The following is a 23,566-nucleotide window of genomic DNA, read 5'->3' as shown; positions in this document are numbered from 1 at the left end:
CACACACAATGGATTCTAAACACAATATCTAAAAGTAAATGCATCCAATAATATTTTGACCTCTTTTCCAAGGTAAGAAAAATCACACATTTTAGGATATTTTCTTAACACTTATTTTGTCCATCATTTTATCAAAAAATTGCAGTCTCTGTTTTCCTAGGAAAAGTTTTCTTTTATTGCATCTTTTGTTACCATTTCTATTCACTTTCCTGTGATCTGATCTTCAGAGATAAAATTATCTGCACTACTTCTACATTTATAATTTCTCAAAAATTGTATCTCCTTATATTCTCTCTACCTAATGGGGAAAATTACTCAAGTTTTCCTCTACTTTAGTGATTCTGCAGTGTCAATTTCTTCTTTACTGTTTCCAATACTGCTTTTTAATGTGCTAAATAACTTTCATTTCCTTATTAAGCTTTGCATCTAACATTCTTTTAATTTCCTCTTACCTTCCTTTCTTATGAAATCTTCAATCTTATCTCTTACTTCTTATAGTGATACTTTCTCAAACAGTACCATGAACGCACATCATATACTAATATTTACTTTTGTTTTCTGTAGTTGATGCCTTCAAAATTATGCTCTTCAACTGCATCTTCTTGTGTTTTCGTACGCTCTCTCTTTCCATCAGCTCAGTGTGAGACTTTTACACATCAATCTCCATGAACTGAATTGAAATCTAGAGGGCCCAGCCTCTCTAGAATATCAGATACTTCCATCTCCCTACCCCATATTATTGATAACCCCTTCCAACATGAAAAAGTTAGAATGGTCATAGTCCAAATACCCCTAAAGAGAGAGACAGAAAGATCAAAGGAGATGGTGGAGTTACATAGAGAAGATAGGATTTAACAAACAAGTTTGATTGCAGAATTATTAAATTGATTTTTTTTTTCAGTCTCCAGTATCTTAGAGCAGCTAGAAGTAAAAACCTACAGTTGCGGAATTGTAACCCATGACAAACTCTGAAATCTGTTCTACAACTAACTAATTGTGGTGCTGTGCTTTGAAATTTATTGCTTTTTTGCATACACGTTATTTTTCACAAAAAAAAAAGAAAGAAAAAAGTTAATTCTGATGATAAAAAAAATTCCTTCTAGCTTCCTATATTCTGGAGGAGCTAGAAGGAGAATCTGAGATGATGGTATGGTAGCCCTATGATAAACTCTGGGATCTGTACTGTAACTGCTTGTTGAAGAGTGCTTTGAAAATTATTGCTTTTTTTCTTTCTCTGCTTGGTATATATATATATGTTATACTATACAATAAAAAAAGTTAAAAGAAAGAAAGAAAAGAAAAGAAACAAAGAACATTATAAAAAAAAAAAGAAGAAGAAGACATTGTCTATATTTTAGAACCTCACCTACTCTTTGAAACCAAAGGAAGAAAGGTTTATTTTGTCCAGGAACCTATATTTCCTATAGCACATAATCTAACTCAACCTGTCTGGACAGATCATTTAAACAATCCAAACACAGGGTGCCCAGAATGAGGAAGAGGACCTTTAATCCTGTATAGCTTAATGTAATGCTCGGATACATCCCAGAGTATATTAAGCAGATAATCCAAAAGTATTGGCAAAGTCCCTTGAGGGATGGGAGTAAAAATAAGGAACTTGAAAAATTTACCACTGGGGAAACCCCTGATACTGTGTCAAACATTATGTACACCCAAATCAATAGGCAAGCCCTTCATCTTGAGGTTTGCTCTTGTGAAGCTTATGTTCATAGCAGAGAAGCTTAGCCTACGTATAAGTATGCCTAAGAGTTACTTCTGGAGGACCTTTTTTGCTGCTCAAATGTGGCTTCTCTCTCTCTCTCTAAGCCCAATTCTGCAAGTGAAATCATTATCCTCCCCTCTACATGGGACATGTCATCCAGGGGTGGAAGCTTCCCTGGTGGCATGGGAGATGACTCTCAGAGATGAATTCGGCCTGGAACTGTGGGATCAACAATGCCATCCTAAAAGGGGGAAAATTAGTGTAACAGATAAGGTATCAGTGGCTGAGAGAGTTAAAGAGTCAAGAGGCTACTCTGGAGGTCACTCTTACACAAGCTTCAGACATTGTTATCTACCATAACTTGCTAAACTCCAACCAAAACCATTCCTGCCGATCCTAAAGAACACCTAAGACATAGATTCTGCAAAGGTTCCAGGCACTAGAGTAACTTTCCAGAAACCTACAACCTTCAGATGGATCCCTGGACCAGATAAGTCCTGAAATGCAGAGGGATCAGCATCTCCAGAACATCAACTAGTTCAATCCCCTATTCCATATTATCGACAGCCCCTTCCAATGTGAAAAAGTTAGAATGGGCATGGCCCAAATATCCTAAAGAGTGGGAGAAAGATCAGTGATGGTAGAGTTAAAAAGAGAAGGAACAAGTATGATGGCTGAGTCATTACATGGATATTTCTTTTAGTCTCCAGTATCTTAGACCAGCTAGAAGGAAAAACCTAAAATTGTGGAATCATAACCCATACCAAACTCTGAAATCTGTTCTACAACTAATTGCCGCAATGTGCTTTTACATTTATTGTTTTTGTATATATCATTTTTCACAAAAATGAAAAAAAAATTTCTTCTAGCCTCCAGTGTTTTGGAATAGCTAGAAGGAAAAATCTGAAATAGTGGAATGATAACCCATGACAAACTCTGAAATCTGTTCCGTAACTACTTGTTGACATATACTTTGAAAATCATTGCTTTTTCTTTCTTTTTTGTATATATGCTTTATTTAAAAATAAAAAACGTTCAAAAAAGTAGGAAAAAATTTTTTTAATGAGATGTCATTTCACACCCACTAGAATGGCTATTGTTAAAAAAAGAAAATAACAAGTGTAGAAGAGAATTTGGAAAAATAGGAATACTCATTCACTGTTGGTGGGAATGTAAAATGATATAGCCACTATGGAGTACAGTTTGGTGGGTCCTCAGAAAGCTAATTCTAGAATTCCCACATGACCCGACAATCCCAATGCTAGGTATATACCCAAAAGAATTATAAGAACTTCAAAGAGACAGTTACACATCAATGTCCATAGCAGCATTATTCATAATAACCAAATGATGGAACCAACCCAAGTGTCCATCAACAGATGAATGGATAAATAAAATGTAGTATATACATACAATGGTTATTATTCAGCTGTAAAAAGGAATGAAGTTTTAATATATGCTCCAACATGGATGAACGTGAAGACATAATGTTGAATGAAACAAGCCAGACACCAAAGGACAAATATTGTTTGATGTCACTTACATTAAATAATTAGAATATGTAAATTCATAGTCATAAATTAGCATACAGGTGATGGTGGAAAAATCAGAACACCAGGGGCCGAGATGGGAATAGGGAATGGAAAATTAATGCTTAATTGGTACAAAGTTTCTGTTTGGGTGATGGAAAAATTTTGGTAATTGATGGTGGTAATGATAGCACAACATTGTGAATATAATTAACACACTGCATAATATATTTGAATATGCTCAAAGGGGAAATTTTAGATTGTATATATAACCAAAATAAAAATTTTTAAAACCATAGGAGTACACAACACAAACAGTGAACTCCAATGCAAGGTATGGACTAGAGTTAATAGTATAATTTTAATAATATTGGTTCATTAATTGTAACAAATGTACCACACTAATGTAAAATGTTAATAATAGGATATTCAGTTTGTGTAGGAGAGACTAATATGGAAATTCTGTACTTCCTGCATGATTTTTCTGTAAACCTACAAGTCTAATTTTTAAAATTTTTTATTAAAAAAATACATACAAGAAAATGTATATAAAAGCAAAAATCCCTCACATGATAAAGGGGACTTATGAAAAACCCATAGCTACCATATTCAAAGGTGAAAGACTGAAGCTCTTCCCCTGTGATCAGGAACAAGACAAGTTCAACCAAAGCACACACTCTGTGGCAGAAAAAATTTTGAGATTTACTGATCAAAAGATACTAAAATGGTGGAAATTATGTACATGATTATATATAAGTAAAATAAAATAAATGTAGAAACAGTGTACAATAGATACTTCTTATAGAGGATATATATAATACAATATACTTTTCTATATTATTAAACAACAATTCACAAAATACTTCACCTGTAAGATTTTTGCATAAATAGGGTCATTAGACAATTTTAAGTTTCTTTAACAAACATTTATCCAGCAAACATAACTATAATCATTTGATCAAGTAGTTGTTGTGATGAGGCAAAATAAAAAATTAGAAGCCCTGTTTAGAAGGATAATCAGAAAGCAAGCTTAAAATATCTTTGAAACGATAAGGAAAACAACTCATCTCACAAAATGATTAAAAAAAAAATTCATCTACAAAACAGTAAGAAAGCTTTAGTTCTAAATGCCTTAAGATAAACTATCATTCAATTAGATTAAAAATAAGGATAAATACAGATATGTTAGAATCACTAAGGTCCAATCCATCTTCTAACTACTTAATCGACAAATGAAGTAAAATCTTTCTATAATCCCAAGGATATTTATTACAGAAGAACCTGAAGGAACTAATCATGTTATCATTTAAGTTGATTATTATTCTCGAAGTTAGGGCTTTTTCATTCAGGGGACCATTTCAAGTATCCTTTCAAGGTTTATTATTAGGCCTTAATACTATTTCTAAAGTTAAATTTGAAGGCATTTTTAAGAAAAAATTTTCAATAACAAACATCTGACAAACTTAAAGTTAGGTAATAGTGCTTATAAAAATGTAACGATTTGTTTTTAGGGCTATCTTACCTTCAGGTGTTGGTTTATCTTGAGGAAGATCTGGCATATTTTCATCCAAAAGGTCTGCTAAGGATTGAGAATTTGCTAGCAGCTTCTGATAAGACATAGCAAATTCCTCATACTGTTTATGTCTATCTTCGCTTAGTTCCCCTTTAGAATGGAGAATACGCCTGCAAACAGAGGATGAAATAATCTGACAATCTTACTGAAATAATTTAATCATTTATTGTTAAATTGGTGATTTCACAAAATTTGACTTTATCACACATAATACAAATTTTACTTATTTTTATTACCTAATATTTTGAAGATGTATCTGAAAATTAGAGTTTGTAACCAAATTCACCTAAGCAGTTAAATTTTAACATTAGTTCCTGAAAGAATATGAAGCATGATAATTATGAATACAGAAATACTGTAATACTTAGCAATACACCACCAAATAATTAAAAATTTTTTAATGATTTAGTATTTTCATAGAACCCACACTCCCTTCAGACAGTTACCAAAACTATCTAAGGTAACTAAATAATATTTTTCAAAACATTAGAGTTTGTTATCCTTAAACTTCCACAATGATGTGAATCAAGATTATCTTTTGAAAGAGCCCACATTTTTCATATAGTAAATTCTCAATTCACCATGCAAGGATGGGATATTTACCCATTTAGCAAATATTTACTGAGCAATCAACTTACTCAAGACCAGGTCACCTGAGAAGAGGATATAACTTACTCTTCTACCACGCAATCAATACACTGATAAACCACCCATAATTACATAGGTAAAACTACTGAAAATGCATAGTGGAAAATCTTACTATATTAGTATAGATGGTTGAGACTTCTCTAGCTGAATCCATTTTCTCAATAGTAAATATTTATGTGGTAGTGTAACATTTTAAATTTATAAACTATAATGAAAATACATTATAACTTTTAATTAAGTCATTTTCAAAAGCAGTATTTACAAATTCTTTTATTACTCGTCATTGGAGTTTTGTTATGAACAATGAAGATGAGGTTTTTTTTTGTAACATCTATATTAAAAGTTACAGAGAATAATGTAGAAAACTATGCCTACACTTAATCTTCAGCACTTATATCATATATTATTACACACAGGAACTATTTCCAAACTTTCCCATCTTAACCCTGTCCCCAACCACAAAAACTTTTTTCTACATACTATAACATTACAAATATAAAACTGTTTTAGGAATATCAGTTTCCCATTACAAGCACAAGATAGATAAATGCATACATCAGTTATTATTCATGAAATCCAATCATTTAAATACAAAAAAAGTTTCTTTCACAGTCAACTTTCATAAATTTTTAAAAATTAAAAAACTCAAAGCATTTAAAAATATTCACACTAAAAGAAACAATTACTTTGGATGAGCTTGCTAGAACTAATAGAATTGATTTTTTAGGTTAAAAAAGCCACAAAAATTAAATAATAAATAAGCATCAGACAGCACATATGAGCAGAATAACATACTTTTACAACAGTGTTATAACAAAAATGTCACCAAATCTTTTCATGTGAACTTCATGGGACTATATCACTAAAAAATACGCAAAATCAAACTAAAGATAGATTTTATCACGTATCATTTTAAGCACAATCTTTGCAGAAACAAATGTATCACATAAAGTAAAGCTGAACTGCAGCAATTCTTTTAAGAATGCCAAAAATCAGAGGCCAGCAAAACTTTTTCTGTAAAAGGTAGAAAGTAAGTATCTTAAGATTTGCAGGCCAAAAGGTCTTTGTTACAACACTGCAATCTTGCCAATACAGAGCACGAAAGCAGCCACAGACAAAAGGTAAACAAATGAATGTGACTATGTTCCAATAAATCTTTATTTACGAACAATGAAATTCACATTTTGTATAATTATTATGTCACAAAATATTTTTTCCCCAACCATTTAAAAAAGGTAAAAATCATTCTTAGCTCAATGGCTACAAAAACTAGCGGGGCCAGATTGGCCCACAGGCCGTGTTTTGCTAATCCCTGCCATAAACAGATGAAGTGGGTCTACATGTTTTACAAACTAATGACCTTCTCATATCATCGAACAACAGGAAAGTTCTGGCACAATTTTACAAGTGTGAAAAATCAGTGATGTAACAAACGTGATTCCCAGGCATATATATTAGATAAAAATACAACAGAGAAGACCTCCTTCACCCAATATACATGGTATCACTACCTGGAAGTAATCTTAAGATATACCAATCTTTGATTTTTAGAGTGATTTTTCTATTACTAATACTGTAAAACTTCCTAAAAAGTTCTAGTATAAAAGATGTATTTGTTTTTTCCTTTTTTGATTTGTATTGTTATTGACTTTCTTGCTATTCTTTTATTTTACATTTTATTTTTCATAGCGTTCAAAAAAATAAAATTTTAAGCAAGCTATTTAAGTTTAACAGTTTACCTGACTACACCAATTTTCAAAAATCATAAGATAAATTCTCACTGAAGTCCTCCAAAAGGGTTAACAAGCAAAACAGTAATAACTAACATTTTTTGAACAGTATTGTGCCAGATACTGATGTTAAGTGCTTTTACACACAGGAATTCATTTCATCCTCGTATTTATCTTAGAGGTAGAGAACCACTGATGTCCCAGTTTTACAGATGAAGAACTTGAAGCACAGAGTGGGCAGGTAATTTGCCCCCACTTAAGGTATGAGAAAACAGCAGTCTAAGATCTGATCCCAAACAGTCGAGCTCCAGAGTCCATGCTCCTAATTAGTGGACTATGCTGCCTTTCAAGTTAAAATAAAATCAGCCACTTTGTCTTATATTGTAATTAGAATGTCTCTCAAATACAATATATATATATATATATATCTAAGAAAGCCTTCCGAGATCAAGAGGATTACATTTTCTTTTTGGCCCCTGTTTTGTTGGAATTTGACTTCCTAAATACTAGTGACTAAAGAGCTTAATAAGCACTTTAAAAATAATACAAGCACTAAATGCAGATAATGGCAGGTATAAGATGTGAAACGTACAGGTAAGGAGAAAAGAGCCTTGGACACTTGGGGGAAAAGCTGACTTGCTATCCAAGTTATACTGGACAAGCCCTTACTCGCTGAATCTTTTCCATCACCTTAAAAATACAGTTAATTATTCCTTTCAGGGGTAGGGGGAATATCAGTTAAGATCATGCATGCATGTGATGGCACTATATAAATGTAAAGAGATATTTTCAGGAGGAAAAAAATTGCCAAAACCCACTGGAGAAAAGGCAAGACATTCAATGTCAAGTATTATAATGATCTGCAACTAGCCAAGGTAAAACAACAAACAAAAAACCTTGAAAAAACAAACACACAAACAAACAAAAAAAACAGAAAACCCGTTTCAGCTTTGACTTTGTATAGTTATGCAAAACAACACAGAACACCTGGGCAAAATCTTAGAAAAATAATCAAGAAGAAAACTCCACAAAAACTACTGGGTTTTACTTTTCATTTCCATTAGCATTGTCAAGTTTTCACTAAAATTTGCTTTAGGATTACCTTAAATTTTCTTTTGGTTTCATTTTAAAATTAATTTAGTTACAGATGTCTTATAATCTTATAAAAAGATACTAAAAGATAGTTAAGCATAATTGTTCTCATTCAACAAATATTTATTTTAAAACTATGATATCAACATCATTTAAACAGAATTAGAGAATATCAGGAAGAAGTAACAATTTTAAAGCACTTATTAAAAATTGTTAATACCTCTATAAGTCTAAGGTTTACAGCGTATCAATATGCTTAAATACTATACAACTTATCAAACTACCTACCTGCAAGGTAACATACAACTTAGTTGGAAGGAAAAGTGAAAGCAAAAGCAACACTAATTTTAAGCTAATCTTTTTAAAACTTCAACACCAGTAAAACATTACCTCGTGAATTCACATTAAAAGAAACCTTTCTGATTTTACAAATAATGGAGGAAAAAAACAAGCCTGCATTCTACTTACATTTTTTTTTTTACTAAATTTTAAATCAAATCACTTAACAGCTGTTGGACTGAGCATGCAATCATGAATCATAACTCACAAGTGGTGAAAAGAGAAACTTGCCACCATGCCCACCAATTAGGGAGGATAAAAAGGAATTAAGACACTTCAGGATATTAAGCAAGAATTCTGACAACTCCTGAATTTGTAAGATTTTACCATACTGCATGAAAAAATTCTGTTAACATAGTTAATATTAAATTATATTCAATAAAAATAAATTCTTCCACCAATTTTCATATAAAAAAGTACTAAGCAGCTTTATGCGCACAGAATCTCAAAGTATGAAGCATTTCAAAGTATAAAGAGCACCGAATACAATAAGATAAAGGCAAAACTAACAGAGGGAGTAAAGTTGTAATTCTAAACTGCCAAATATTACTAGATATTTTTAAATGTGTAAATATTAATTATAACTCCCCAGATCAAGAGTGGTTAAAAGTTACTTAACCAAAATACGATTTTGAAAAAAACATATTTTAAATTAAAAAAAGCTCACAGATTCAAATTTATTAGAATCCAACCTACCCTAGGGTCAGTTGTATCGCTTGCTTATAACTGGGACTCCCCCAGGGGCTTACAAACAGTACTAGCTATCTAATATCTATAATAAAGGCCCTGATAACATCAGAAGAGAACTCCTTGGGTCTTATTCGATTGCTGCCTTCATTCATTTGTGTCTTTTAAAAAAAAAGCACAAGATTTTAACTCAGCCGTTTTAAAAACCTGGTCAAATGAATTCTTAAGTATAGACTAAGACTTCACATTCTCAAAGAACAGTGCTATCTCCCAAGTTAATTAAAATGACAAGCATTTAGGACTACTAGACTGAAAATAATACACTGCCTTTTTAAAAATCATCATTATCGATGTGTTGAATAAAGACTTAAATTTAACTACATGAATCTTAAATATCAGCTAGCTTGGCACTTAGATTTCTGACAACAAGCATAAGAGAAACCTTAAATGAGTAAAACTATTGTCCATGATTTATTTCTATATGTGAAAAACCTCAACACAACTGGATAATGACTGGGGAAGGAGAAACCTCTAGAAAAATGGCCATTTTATCAGTAAATTGTACTGTCTTCTTATGAGGTGAGGAGACTACCAGTAGGCCAGAGAGAGATTCTGTACTCATTCATTCCTCATGTCTGTTTTGCTCAGTCAGATATTTACATCCTCACTAGTTAAAGCCATCCTAGGTTTGAGTGATTTATTAGACTTAATGCCAGTTAGTTTTATAATGGGATTAAGATTTTCATGTCCCTCAAACTATTACTTCTTAGAGGACAAGGTCTTTCATGATAAAATAACTGATACAATGCTACGGTAAGTTTATATTAAGAAAATAATCTTCTCCAATAACCAGAGATTAATATTTCTGTATCTAAATGGATGAATGTTTCCAGGGAAAGGCCACAAAGCTAGGCCCTTAACATTAAATTCTTTTCAGAATTTTTATCAATGACTTCAATAATAAAAATACAGAAGCCTTGCTGATGAAAACTGAATGTAACCAGATGATAAGTATAATTAATATATATATAATCAATATCCAAAACTATTATTAAGCTAAGGCAATATGCCAAAAAATCCAAATAAAGTTTAAAGAGATAAACAAGTATATTTAGGTTTAAAAAATCATTTTACTAGTTTAAGGCAAAGATAAACTGGCTTGACAGCAGTTCACTTGAGAAATAAGACTTTTAGGTAAGGATAAGCCTAATAAGTCAAAAGAATCAAACAGCAGCTATGAAAGCTAACGCAATTTTAGGTCACAAAAAAGAATGCATCCCAAATAAATGTGCTCAAGGATAGTGAAGTGTCTGAAAACCACAGCATGAACCGAAAGAAATGGAGATTTTTAGCCTGGAGAAGACAAAAGGGAAACATCTTGGCAGTCTGCAAATATCTGAGGCATTGTCACGGGAATAAAAGAGACATGTTCTATGCCAGTGCTTCTTAAACTATCCACAGAAAATGAACAATTTTTTTCCTCCATTCGCTGGAGATACTTCTGTAAAATAAAACAATATCATGGTGATGTAAAATAGTTATAAAAACTTCCAAATGTTTAAGTCTCAATTTCCATACTTAATTCATTGCGAACAGGTAAACAGCTCATGGAACCCCATTCTGAACAGCTTTAATCAACACCATAACAGAAAAAAAAGGGGACCATTTATGGAGAGTTAAAATTTAAGCTTGAGGGCTGGCCATGGTGGCTCAATGGCAGAGTTCTTGTCTGCCATGCCGGAGACCCGGGTTCGATTCCCGGTGCCTGCCCATGCAAAAAAAAAAAAAATTTAGCTTCATATAAGAATTCCTAGCAAATGGGTGTGTACAACATTAGAATGGATCAAAGAGCACTGGGTCCCTTTGGGAGGTACCCAGAGGATGTATAACTTTATGTGTCAGATAATCTGTAAAGTAGAATACAGCATTAAAAGGGTGATCGGGTTAAATCATTGTAGGTTCTGTAAACCTCTAAGGTTCTGTAATGCCAATTCAAAAGCAAGGAAAACACACACACAAAACCATTAAAGTAGTCAATAAAAACAGCCTGTTTGCAGTAGCAATTGTGATATAGTAGGTATACTGAATGTATGGGAAAAATAGTATGAAAATGACAAAGCACTATTATATTAATTAAGAAACCTTAACAATGTGAGAATTATTAATAAAGGACCGCCATATTTATTTTTAATCAATTACTCTATTAGTGACTATATAAATACATTTTGAAGTTTCCTTTTCAAAGTTTAAAATAGCTCTACTATTTGACAGCAGAGAATAAGGTAATTCTTTAAAAAAATTACTGATGAATGCAACTACTATCTTAAGTTCTGACCTCTGAATGACCTTCAGCCATCAAAGTCTGCCATGCAGTCTCTTCACCTACCTTGACCTGTCCTAATTGTACTTCTCACAGTCACTATTATTGCATTCACTATTGTCTTCTCTCTTTGTTAAATCAATCACCTTTCGGGATAGCAGCTTAAATTAGTGCCCCACTCCCACCCTCTGCAGACATGAGAACAGAGAAGGGTACTCCCCCATATTAATTCCTGGTCAACAGTAATTTCAGATTCTCAACCATGCAATTTAATTGTTGGAAACAACTCAGTCAATGCTATTGCTGTTGTCTCCTGCAACCCCTTCAATCCATCTTCAAATCCACCCTCCCATAAAAGCTAACCTAATGCCCACAGACTTCTAGCTTGTTGATTCACTGAGCCCACCCATAAGTCAAGTCTCCACCAATTACTACAGGTACAGTACATTAGTCTTTCAGAATTTTAAATGGATGTTCCCAAGAATATGACTCTTTTAAATGCACTTTACAATTTAAGAAATTTTGTCAGAACTAATTTTGTGCACAATTTTCCAAAATTCTGCTCTGAAATACCACTAAGCCTCATTTTCTTAAAAAGGGGAAGTATCAACAGTGTCATCAATAAACTGAAATACAAAACAATGAAAATAAACTTGCAATAGAGAGGGAACATCAAAACACAGGAAAATAACAGCAGGTAAGTAAAAGTGGAAGAAAAAGAATTTACCCCTCAATATTAAAGAGTCTTTAAAACGACAGAAAGAAAACACATTCACACAGGAAACATTACCAGATATCTGCAAGGTTCCCTTTAAAATCAGAACAAAATCTATTGCGGTCTCACATTTAAACATGAGTACTTAAGCTGTTACACTTTGAAAATTTCCTGGAATGTTAAGAAATCACCTGCAATGAGCCCTTTTCCATAAGTTCTTTCAGTGGCATGAAGACTTTAAAATTTTTTAAGTATGAGCTCCAAAATAAATTCTCAACTCTGAGAAACATTTGAAAATCACCTGTTTTGTCTCTCAGTATTCTGTAGCTCCCTGTGGTCCCTTTTCAGGTGTTTGGTCAAAGACGTAAAGTACTCTTTTAAAAGATTCTGGAAAGGTTGTTGTTTCTCTGGACTAATTATCTCACTAGGAGGAAAACTCAAATTAAACTTCTCTGCAGCACCCTTTACTTTCCTTGGTACAAGTCCAGCAATATCATCTCCACAATGTCGACAAAAACTAATCACCACAGAAACATGAGTATGGGATTCACGATCAGCATTAATAATATTTTTTAGCTGTTCATAGATTAAGGAAAGACCTTCCTTGTCAGTGAAAATCCCAACTATTGTCAATTCTGCAATGAAACGCAAATCAGTTCTTAACTTGGTAATGTTAGGAGTTTTCTCCTCTTTCCTTGCTTCAAAATGCTTTTTCCAGACCTGAAGAAGTGATGGGGCAAAGTCAGCATAGCGCTGGTGAAAGAGAGAGCATAAGTGCACAGCACAATTCACATCAGATATTTTTAGCTTTGCTTCCACAATAGAAGCTACAGCTTCTGCAATGTATTTGCTTAAATTTAGGCCATTAAAATCATGGGACAAGGAGTCTCTCTGTTGTTCTGTAATAGTTTTTAGTTTCTTGACAAAAGCAGTATTTTTCTTCAAACTTGAATCTAGTCGGCTAAAGAAATTTTCCTCCGGTCGGTTGTCTGGAGCATTTTGGTTTTTGCTACGAAGTTCCTTCCTTAACTGATGTCGTTCCCAAGCTTCCTGATGTAGCTGAAGAGATTCTTCTTTTTCTCTATATTAAAAACAAACAAATAAATAATAAAATACCTTGTATATTGTGAAGCATCATTGACAAATCCCAGAAGAGTGAAAGCCAATAAAAAAGTAATCATATAAGAATTACAATCCAAGAGAAATAAGATGCAAAAGGCCCTTATTCTACTTCTGAAAACATTTTTTTATTATTAATGACTCAATATTCAGTATGTTGCTAATTCCATATATAGTAAAGCAAAGAATTGTGAAAAGCTAAAAATTATTCTGACATTGTTAAATTTCCTGATTTTGATTACAGTGGTTATAAGAGAATGTCCTTTTTCTTAAGACATGCCCTCTAAAGTATTTAGGGCTAAAACACCACAAGTCTGCAACTTACTCTCATATGGTTCTGACAGATAGGATAGACAGATAGGATAGGTTCTGACAGATAGGATAGATAGGATGGATGGGATGGATGGATGAATGATAGATAAATTATTAAGGAGCAATTATGACAAAAACCTAAATGCATAAACTGCATGATGCTTAACACTAAAAATACAAAATAATATATCTGGGAAGGATGTAAAATGTAAAGCAGATAAAAGCACTGGCAAACAAACAAAAAAACTGTCTGCAAAGCAGTACTGTAATGAAGGAATAAGCCTTATGAAAGAATGCACTAAAATGTTGCAAAATATAAGGTATCATTTTTCCATACTCAGCATTAACCAAACCTTTAATAAAGTACCTTGCTAGGTTTGGGGTCTTAAAATTCAAGTGTGACTTAGGAAATGCGGAAAGGAACCAGAAGAAAACTATCACATAAAAGTCTTCAGTTTATCCTGAAAAGGATAGTTAGAAATAAATCTGCATATGTTACCACTAAAAAGACAGAACAAGTATCAATTGCAGAAGTAGTAAATGGACAATCTGACTAAAGTGCCTGAGAAAAAAATTATATATAATTTAAAATTATAATTTAAAATTTTTTTAAATTAATTTTTAATTAATTTTTTTAATTTAAATTTTTAATTTTAAATAGAAAAGTTAATTTTTCACCTTTCTATAATAATCATCCCTGAGTTACCCTGAGTTTTATGACTTTTCCCACTAAAAGCTTTAAAACATTATGGGAGGGGCGGGCCACGGTGGCACAGTGGCAAGAATGCTTGCCTATGATGCCAGAGGACCCGGGTTCGATTCCCAGTGCCTGCCCATGTGAAAAAAAAAAGTTATGGGAGAAGGAACGTTTGTCACTGGGAATGTAGACATCTGAGTTGCAAGTCTACCGTTCACACACAAATACTGGATCAACAGAGTACATTTTAAGAAATTATAACTCTTATTATATAAATGCATTAAATAACTCAACTTTCACCTGCTTTAAAGATATCTAAAATACATAATGAAATATTTACAGGTGAAATAATACAATGCTTAAAAGTACTCCAAGGGATAGGGATACAAGGGTAGTTCAGTGGTAGAAATCTAGCCTTCCATGCGGGATACCCAGGTTGGATTCCTGGCCCATACACTGCCCCTGCCCACCCACCACGAAAAATCAACAAATGGTGCTACAATAACAGAATAGTAATATGAAAAAGAATGAAATGCAACCTCCACCATACAGCATACAAAAAAAAAAGAAAGTACTCCAGGGGAAAAAGCTGTTGTTGAGATTAGGTGATGAATGGGGGGGGGGGGGGGGGGTGGCGCGCATTATACCATTCTCTGTTTCCGCATATGTGTGAAATTTTCCCAATGAAAGGTTAGTTTAAAAAAAAGCTCTTTTCTATGAGAGGGGAAAGGAAGCAAAAACTACTGTGAAACTGAATACTCCTGAGAAATAAAAACAAAAAATTAAAACATAAAATAAGAAACTCTCAGAAATCATGTTTCTGAATATTTCCAAACTAGCCCTACTGCCTTCCAGACATAAGGCATCAGTTCCTCACTAAAAATAAAGGTACTAAAGAAGAACTTTGTGTAAGGAAGTAGGTTCCAGAGAGCTCTGGAATTTGAAGTTTGCAAACAGCTTTTAAAATTATAGCTATGAAGAGAAAGAGTTCATGCTATTCAACAATAGTCATTTTTGCTCTATCCTGGTGTTCTTCCTATGAGGAGTACCTCATTTTTACTAGTTTATTAAATTATACTGCACAAATTTACAAAGTTGAAAGTACATTTAAACAAAGCTAAGAATGGAATACATGGAATTATGCTTAAGCACAAAGGTTTTAGAACCTAACCAACTCAGGCTCAAATTCTAACAGCTATATTATTTATTGTGACCTCATTACTTAACTGCTTTAAGCTTCATTTTATTAATCTGTAAAATGAAGATCATAAAATTTACTGCTTTAAGGATAAATGCTGATATTCTTAATACGATATCTGGCACATAATAAGAATTCAACTATTAAGAACTAAAGATTTTCAACTTAAAAAGATGGCTAATTATACCATGAAAAAGCTTCTTTTTTGTTTCAATAAAAACAATCCAGATTACCCCAGACCTCAAAACATAATAAAAGATTATTACAATTATTGAATTTAAATAAAAGCTCTAAAACTAACAAATACCCAGGAATATACCCAGGAAAATTTACTTCAAATAAACTTGTTTTCTCAAAAAATATTATAAATTTCCATTACTTCACATCAATAATTAAAATAAGTTTTCTTACTTCAACTGAGCAGCTTCTTCCTCTTGCTGTCGTTTTGCCTGCTCTTCTAGCTTCTTTCTCTCTTCCTCTTCATGCTTCTTTTTTTCTTCTTCCTCTTTTTTCTTTAATTCTTCCTCTGCCTTCACCTTTTCTTCTTCTTTTTTCTTGCGTTCTTTGTCTTCTTTTTTTCTTTTATCTTCTTCCAATTTCTTCTTTTTATCTTCAGGGACCTTAATAACCTCCTTCTTGGCAGTAAGCTTGATATCATCTTTTGGTTTCTCCCTGATGCTCACTGGCCGTCTTTCACCGCAGTCTTTTTCCTTGTTGTTTAGTAAAGATTCTTTTTCTTCCATACTTGCTGGCTTTTTACGCTCAGCTGGCATTATGTTACCCAGGACAATCTGTAAGAATAAAACGGTGTCAGAATTACAGATATAGTGACTTTTTTTTAGTGAGGGACATTATTTTTTAAATAGTATACATAAATCCATCCTGGCAATGGTGAGAGATTAAATAAATGCATGCAAAATGAATACTATTTCTGTGATAAAACAATATATTGGTCACATTCCATATTCTATCATTATTAGTTATGCTTATATTTAAGTGCATTTTTTACTTTTTAATTATGGAAACTCAAACACATTCAAAAGTAGAGCACACACAAAGAACCTCCATATACCATCACCCAGGTTCAACCATCACCAAACTCCAAAATAATCTATAATTTAATCATAAATACTTCAGTATATATCTGAGAACAGTCTAAACCAGTCTAAATCCCACTGGTTCACTATTTCATGTGATATTCAAAAGAAGTATTTAAGTTAGAGAAGGAGAGCAAAAACGAGCTCTTGCCTCCTACAAATCACTGGCCAAAATAGAGAACAGAGTACTCATAAATTTCACCTCATTGTTCTAATCTTATTATCAAACTTGCAAATGTACAAACTGTTAACTATCTCAGTTAAGACTAGATTTTTTAAATCTTATTAAAGATTAGACAAAAGTAATTTACCAAAAACAAATCATAATTATGGTTATCAAATGTATATATTCCACTCTGCACCTGCCAATACAGTAGAAACAACCTCAGCACTACTGAAGTTTTGGGCTAAATGTTCCCCAGGGGTCAAAATCACCAACTGAAAACCAGTGTACTAGCTACTTGTGGCTATTTAAACATAAATTAAATAAAATTAAATTTGAAATTCAGTTTTTCAGTCATGATCCGTATTTCAAATGCTCAACACCACATGCAGCGAGTGGCTACTATATCAGGTGGTGAAGTCATAGTACATCACCACCACGACAGCTGGTCCTACTGGATAGTACTGATCTGTACTATAGGCTTCATACAGTTAACTGGAACAGAAAACCGTATTTCCCTGCAAATTCAGGATTTTTCTTTTCCAAAAACACATTTCTCTAAACTCAGAACAAACTAGTTTGTTTTATATATATAATTTCTTTTATGGACAGTGCTCCCTGTTATAACTCCTAAATCATCAAAACATTGTATATAAGAAAATCCTATTTAAGAAGTATAGGATTACTGAAACTTTCTAGTTTTTTATTAAAAGCTAAAGATCTGCATGGTATTCCTAGATGATTTTAAATTACAAAACAAAAACTAGGTTAGCAAACAAAACATCTGCAACAATAAATATTTTATAAACACACAAATAAATTACTTCAGCTTCAGCACTCTTATAAAATGTTATTATCACAGAAAGACAACCTAGGCCAGTAGAAGCACTTTAAGTAATTTTTGGAGGCACATGCCACACTCTGTACCTTCTCACAGCCACCTCGTCCTTCCCCTTTTCCTCTTTAACTCTCTTATTCTCCTCCATTTCCATGGTCTATGCATTCATTTTGACAATGACACCCAAAGGCTTTAGTAAACCCCATTGGTGGAACTCAGAACAACAACAAAAAGGCTGTTATCCTGTTTAAAAAATCATTTTAAAAACATGAAAACATTTAACTATTTATTTATGTGCCAAGACAAGATTAACATTTATAATATATTATCTGGAAATGTAATAATCGATTCTTATACATCTTCAATTAAATACCCACCTTTCATATGAAAATATCTCATGCTCTAAAAGTAAGAAAACTTTCAAACAAATAAGATAACACTAAGAGCCACCACTCACTGCTACTAGTACTAAACATTTTACATACATTAACTTATTTAATACTAAAACCTTCATGAGATGGGTATTATCTTCCCCACTGTACAAATGCGTAAACTGAGACTTCACCAAGTAACCTGATCAAGGTCTCCTCAGCTAGTGACAGAGGTGGAATCTGAACCCACATTCTTAACAAAAGCTATCAAGAGCCCTGAGAGTAGCAAACTGTGAGTTGAAAGAATTGCTTATAGATCGTGACTAGGACAAACAATAGAATTATCTCAGAGTAGAAAGAGTCCCCTGATAATGGCTAAGCAGTTTTTACATTATGTTTGTAACTTTTGCCAAATTTGGCTGAAAAGGGGACAAGACAATACCGAACGAAAAATTTTATTTAGGGGTCTTAGACATTTGTGAAAAAAAATAAAATATATTCATGTTTATACAGAATTTGCATTTTCTGACATGAAGCATTGAATAACATTTCAGGTTATAAGGAACTATGATTTTCAGACAACAGATAGGATCAGAATTTACAATGAACATTTTATGAAGATAAAAAAAATCTTAACCAAATTTTTTTTAAAAACCATTAAGAAACTAGCTTAGAATCTGACAAATTCATATAGGCTCATCATTTATCAGCTCAATAGAGTCTGCTAAACTTTCGTGACTCTCTACAGTATTCCTTCATTCAACATGTTTTTATTTAAGCACCTATTACATAAAACGAACTGTATATAGATCCTGCTCTAGAGCACGATAAAACAAAGATTCTTAATAAGGAACGTAAGTTTTGATACTGGTATCTTCTTTGAATCCCTTCATCCTTATATCACAAACATACACCCAATGTATATTATGCGCTAAATTTCAGCGACCAAAAAATAAGAAAAATCTAAAAGTCATACAGAGGTAGCATACATATAAAAAGAACATGGCTCTGAAATCAGGCAGACTTTAGGTTTGCATCCCAACTCAGCTACCCTTTAACTATGGAAAACAGGCAACTTAAATTCTCCAGGTCTATTCCTTCAAGGATAAAACGGAGAAATTGCTCTGTCTTAAGACAGCTCTTGGCTTATATAAAAAACTGCGATCATAGTAGCTAGCATTAAGGGGGCACTCAAATGCTGATTCTGTTTCATACAACACACTGAGAAGTTAATCATAAGATGAGAGATGGGTAGATTTAAACGGACTATTCAATTTTATCTACTCCTATTCTGATTTTCTCATTGAGGTAGCAGCAGCAGAGTGACCTACCTAATATTACACAGCTGGCTTAGCAGCTGGGCCAAAATTCACTAACGAATACTCTTTTCCACTGTATACCCTGACTATATTTTAAAAACTAAATAAAATATACAAACAGCATGATCCAGATCAGCATGCATTTGTATTATGTCAATTTAAAAAATTAAACTGAGCATTAAATTATATTTATATAATGATAAAATTTCTTATTTTAATAAGTTTGTGCTTTAATAAACAGCCAAGAACTTTAAAGTATTTTTTTCAAGTTTATCAAGTAAAAAGTAGTTTTAAAGAGATTCTATCTCAAAATAATCAAGGTAAAAATTAGTGATCTTTTAACTGGAATATGATTAGCTCTTACAAAGTATTTTACTGAGTACAATCATATTCAAGGCAGCTCTGATAAGGAAACCTTATTTTTAAATCACACCTTCTTAACTCCCCAGTCTCCTGGTAGAGCACTTGGGCTGTAGATTTCATTCGGTTTTCTAAACATACTCTGAATTTCCAAGAGAAAGTAAAATACTACTAGTAAAATAGGTACCAATGGGGGTATGCTAGAGAGAGCACCAAAGGGAAGAAAGATCCTTCCCTGTTAAAGATCTTTGCAAGGTACCATATGGCTTACGTATGAAATCACAATTAGACTGCTCTGAAAGTAATTCAGAGTAAGAGAATGCTGTTTTACCTTTTAATTCCATGTTATTCAAACTGTTCTAAAGACAGAACTACACAAGGTATTATCTCCCAGTCCTTGACTTTCTTCTTTAAAGAACATCCTGAGAATAAAGGACTCTCAACGTTTTTACAAATTTCACCGGAGCTCAAAAAATTTTTTTGAGCAGTTCATTTATGAACCCCTAAAAACTATGATAAATGAGAGATGAAAGATAGTTTTACTTGAATTACTATGTATAAATTCTATAAGGGCAAGAGGGCTGAAGGTCCGGCCAGCCCAGCCTGTATCCCCACGCCTGTACGGAGGCTCTACTTTGCCAACTTGGAGACCAAATATCCTGTGATCATCTCCTTGGCTCAGCAGTACTAAGGAGAGTTCTCGGAGGCTTGGGATAGAGGCGAAGTGGAGCAGCAACCAGTCTATGTGATTAAAGTAAACCCCAAAACCCGTGTCTACCCTCCCAAATTCACCAGAGCCCCTTCTACACACACACCTCCCACAAAGCCCTGCTCTTGCTCCACATTCCTAAACCTCACACGCTTCCCCGCCACAACTCCCTTTCCTACGGGTACCCACGGTCACCTTCGCGGGCCACCCTCGCCCCAACCCTAACTTCTCACCCCACACTCCCTCACCACCCAAGACTGTCGGGCTGGTCTCCCTACTCAATATCCTCCCACACACGCACTCTTCCCACTTCGTCGCCCTCGCTTCCCTCCCAGCGCCCAAAGACCTTCCCCCAACCTCCCCTCCTCTACTCCACGCCCCCAAACACCTTCACCCCAACACGGCGAGCTCCCAGCCTCGGGTCGGGAGGCCCGGCCAGGACATGCAGGACAGGACCTCCTCTGCCGCCCCCCATGCCCGCCCCAGTAAGAGACGGGGACCCCCCGGAGAGCGGCTGAGGACGACGCGGGAGCCACGGTCTCTTGACTTCTCCCGCCCCCGGAGAGCTGGGATAAGAGCTGCCGCTCGGGTCCCCCGGGAGTGAGGGTCCAGGCCTCTGCCCCCGGCCCGCTCCCGCCCGATCGTTGGAGCGAAGACGGAGGGGTTCCCCGGGACTCACCTCGAGCCTGTTGTCAACATCAGCCCCGGGTTTCCCAGCACCAACTCCAGCGCTCGGGCTCCCCTCCCCTCCCCCCACCAGCTCGCAGCCGAGGACCCGCCTTCCCTCTGCACCCCTCCTCCCTCCGCACGCCGGCCTTCCGCCCGCCACTCACCAGCGCGGCCTGGCTGCGAGTGGGGGCAGGGCGGGGGAGCGGGGAGGAAGAGGCTGTCCGCGCCATTGCCGTTACGCAGGCCGGCCGGGCCGCCCGCTGCCCAGACATGCCGGTGCCGTGGAGCTACCTTTGAATGGAAGTTCCAGAGTCACAGCTCAGGCTGTTGTCAACTACTTAGCGGATGAGTCGAAACGCCTACTCGACGTTACGAGCGAATTTTTTCATAAGGCAATGGATAGGGCAGCTACTACCAGTGCCTCAATCCAGGACCCCGGTAGGGGGGCGGAGCGCTCCGAGGACCGAAGGCAGGAAGTGGATTGGTCGCCAGGAAAGGGAAAGCGCCTGATCTGGAGATGCGCAGGCGCAGACACCTGGGTGAGGGGGCGGAGCGGAGGGGCGGGGAACAGTAGAAGAATTACGGAGCGCCTTTGAGGACAAGGTGATCACGTGACTCTCCTGGGAGTTTCCCGGTGCGAACGTGAGGAAGAGGTCTAAGAAAGGAAAGTTTGATTGGACTAATTCAAGAGTAGAGGTTGAAGACTTAGGAAGTTGGAAGCTGGAGAGGATAAAGAATGTGGCTCGTGAGGAGAGCAGAAATTGGTTAAGAATGGGTCAAGCTTTAGGAGTCGCCTAGTAATTACGAAATTCCTGTGGGGAGAGTTCCAGAAGCGGTTTTAGGTGTTCGATTTGAAAAGATCTCAAAGCGGAGAACCAAGGATTTTCCCATATGGTTCATAGAAAATGCCCGGTTCCAGCAAGGAAGTAAAAAAATTACAATGGAATGAACTCTCTTAGTTGTTGGATGAAATCTCCCTTTAAAAAAAAAAAGAAAAAAACAAGGAAATTGGCAAGTTTCGTGACTTGTTCGAATGCGAACCCAAGTCAGTTTTTTATAATAGTTATCCACAGAGCATCTGAAATTGGGCATTTTAACCTCCGATTTATACCGAAAAAGTGGCAGAAAGGCTGTACCAACGTGATCTGAGTGATCTTACCGGGTGTTCATACCGGTTGGCTTTGGCTGGTGAGGATCAAGAGAAACAAAGGTGCAGAACTAACCTAAAACTCTTGGTTTACGTGCGACACCCCACCCGACATCCAAGCCTGTAATAGAAGCTGCTCCCAGCCTCAAACCCTTGAGGCACGTCTAGTTTCCCTTTTATTCAGTCTTTACCCATTTGCCTCTACTGTTTTCTTTCCATTTATAGTTATCATGTAAATTACCCTCCCAAATTGAGTGTTGAAGATTCCTGTACTTAATTTTTTTAATACCGTCAATAGATGAGTAATTTAAAAGGTAGTAAAGAAGGAGACAGACAGTAATACAGCTGTTCTGAACCACTGATACACAGTTATGAGAGGACTCTTCCAAAACACCATCTTTGGAACAGTAACCCACACTTCTCTTCAAAGTTACCTTTTTGTCCTTATGTCTGAGTACTTTATGAAGTCTAAATCCTCCTCATCCCATCCTCAATCACACTGACTGCCAGCATTCATGTCATTGAAAGGAAATCATGGGAGTACAGAAATCAAAGAGAGAAGAGGAGGGCATTTTTACTGAGCATTTGCTATTTTATGTTTGTTAATTTAATTAAAAATCACAATCCTGTACGTAGGAATTATGTTCCCCATTTTATAGATAAGGACATTGAGTCACAAAAAGATGAAGTAATTTACACAAAATTGTAAAACTAGTAGGTATAATATCTAGTATTCTACTCAAGTCTGTCTAACTCCAAACCCAAGCTGTCTTTACTATATCCCACTTCCGTTATGCAAGCTTATACATGGACTGAAAATGCTGCCAATTACTTTATTTCTAAAGAAAGATGCTAGCCACCAAAAGCCTCCTATGGGGATATCACTGGTTATGAGTCATAACCGGAAGAAGCACACTACTGTGAAGAAGCCAGCTTTGCAATCTGATAATAATTCAAACTTCACTATTTTCTGAAAATACATTGAATTAAGCATTTAAGTGTTTGTAGATATTTCATTATTCGAGAACATTCTCCAAAAAGTCTATTCTTTTCCCTTGTGCCTGCTCCAATTGGCAGAAACTGACAGAACTGAGAAAATTTAAAACACTCTATTTACTTACATAGACTTACATTCTACTACTTTCTACTGCAAGTCTAACCAAAGAGTTGTTGCATCACAGAAGACAACAAAAACAGGAGGCAGAGATTAC

General features: G+C 35.0%; 1 protein-coding gene across 5 annotated transcripts in view; it reads right to left on the bottom strand.

Moving 5' to 3' along the window:
- UPF2 (UPF2 regulator of nonsense mediated mRNA decay) overlaps positions 1-21,352 on the bottom strand; it is a 179,165-nt gene extending 157,813 nt beyond the window's left edge. For 3 of the 5 annotated variants that reach the window (XM_077169427.1, XM_077169431.1, XM_077169432.1), the window contains exons 1-4: positions 21,219-21,352; positions 16,094-16,473; positions 12,658-13,437; positions 4,775-4,935 (exon numbers count right to left, since the gene is read on the bottom strand). In XM_077169427.1, the coding sequence (XP_077025542.1) occupies positions 4,775-4,935; positions 12,658-13,437; positions 16,094-16,455 (1,303 nt within the window). In that variant the 5' untranslated portion in view covers positions 16,456-16,473; positions 21,219-21,352. Of the gene's footprint in view, positions 1-4,774; positions 4,936-12,657; positions 13,438-16,093; positions 16,474-17,869; positions 18,024-20,161; positions 20,873-21,218 lie in introns of those variants that run through there. The other 2 variants (XM_077169428.1, XM_077169429.1) reach the window with 2 other exon arrangements.
- Between the last annotated feature and the right edge of the window lie 2,214 nt (positions 21,353-23,566).

This window comes from Tamandua tetradactyla, chromosome 7, assembly GCF_023851605.1.
Source record: "Tamandua tetradactyla isolate mTamTet1 chromosome 7, mTamTet1.pri, whole genome shotgun sequence".
In the NCBI taxonomy this organism is placed as follows: domain Eukaryota; kingdom Metazoa; phylum Chordata; class Mammalia; order Pilosa; family Myrmecophagidae; genus Tamandua; species Tamandua tetradactyla.
The sequence above is the reverse complement of the archived record's forward strand: the minus strand, read 5'-3'. Positions and strand labels throughout refer to the sequence as shown.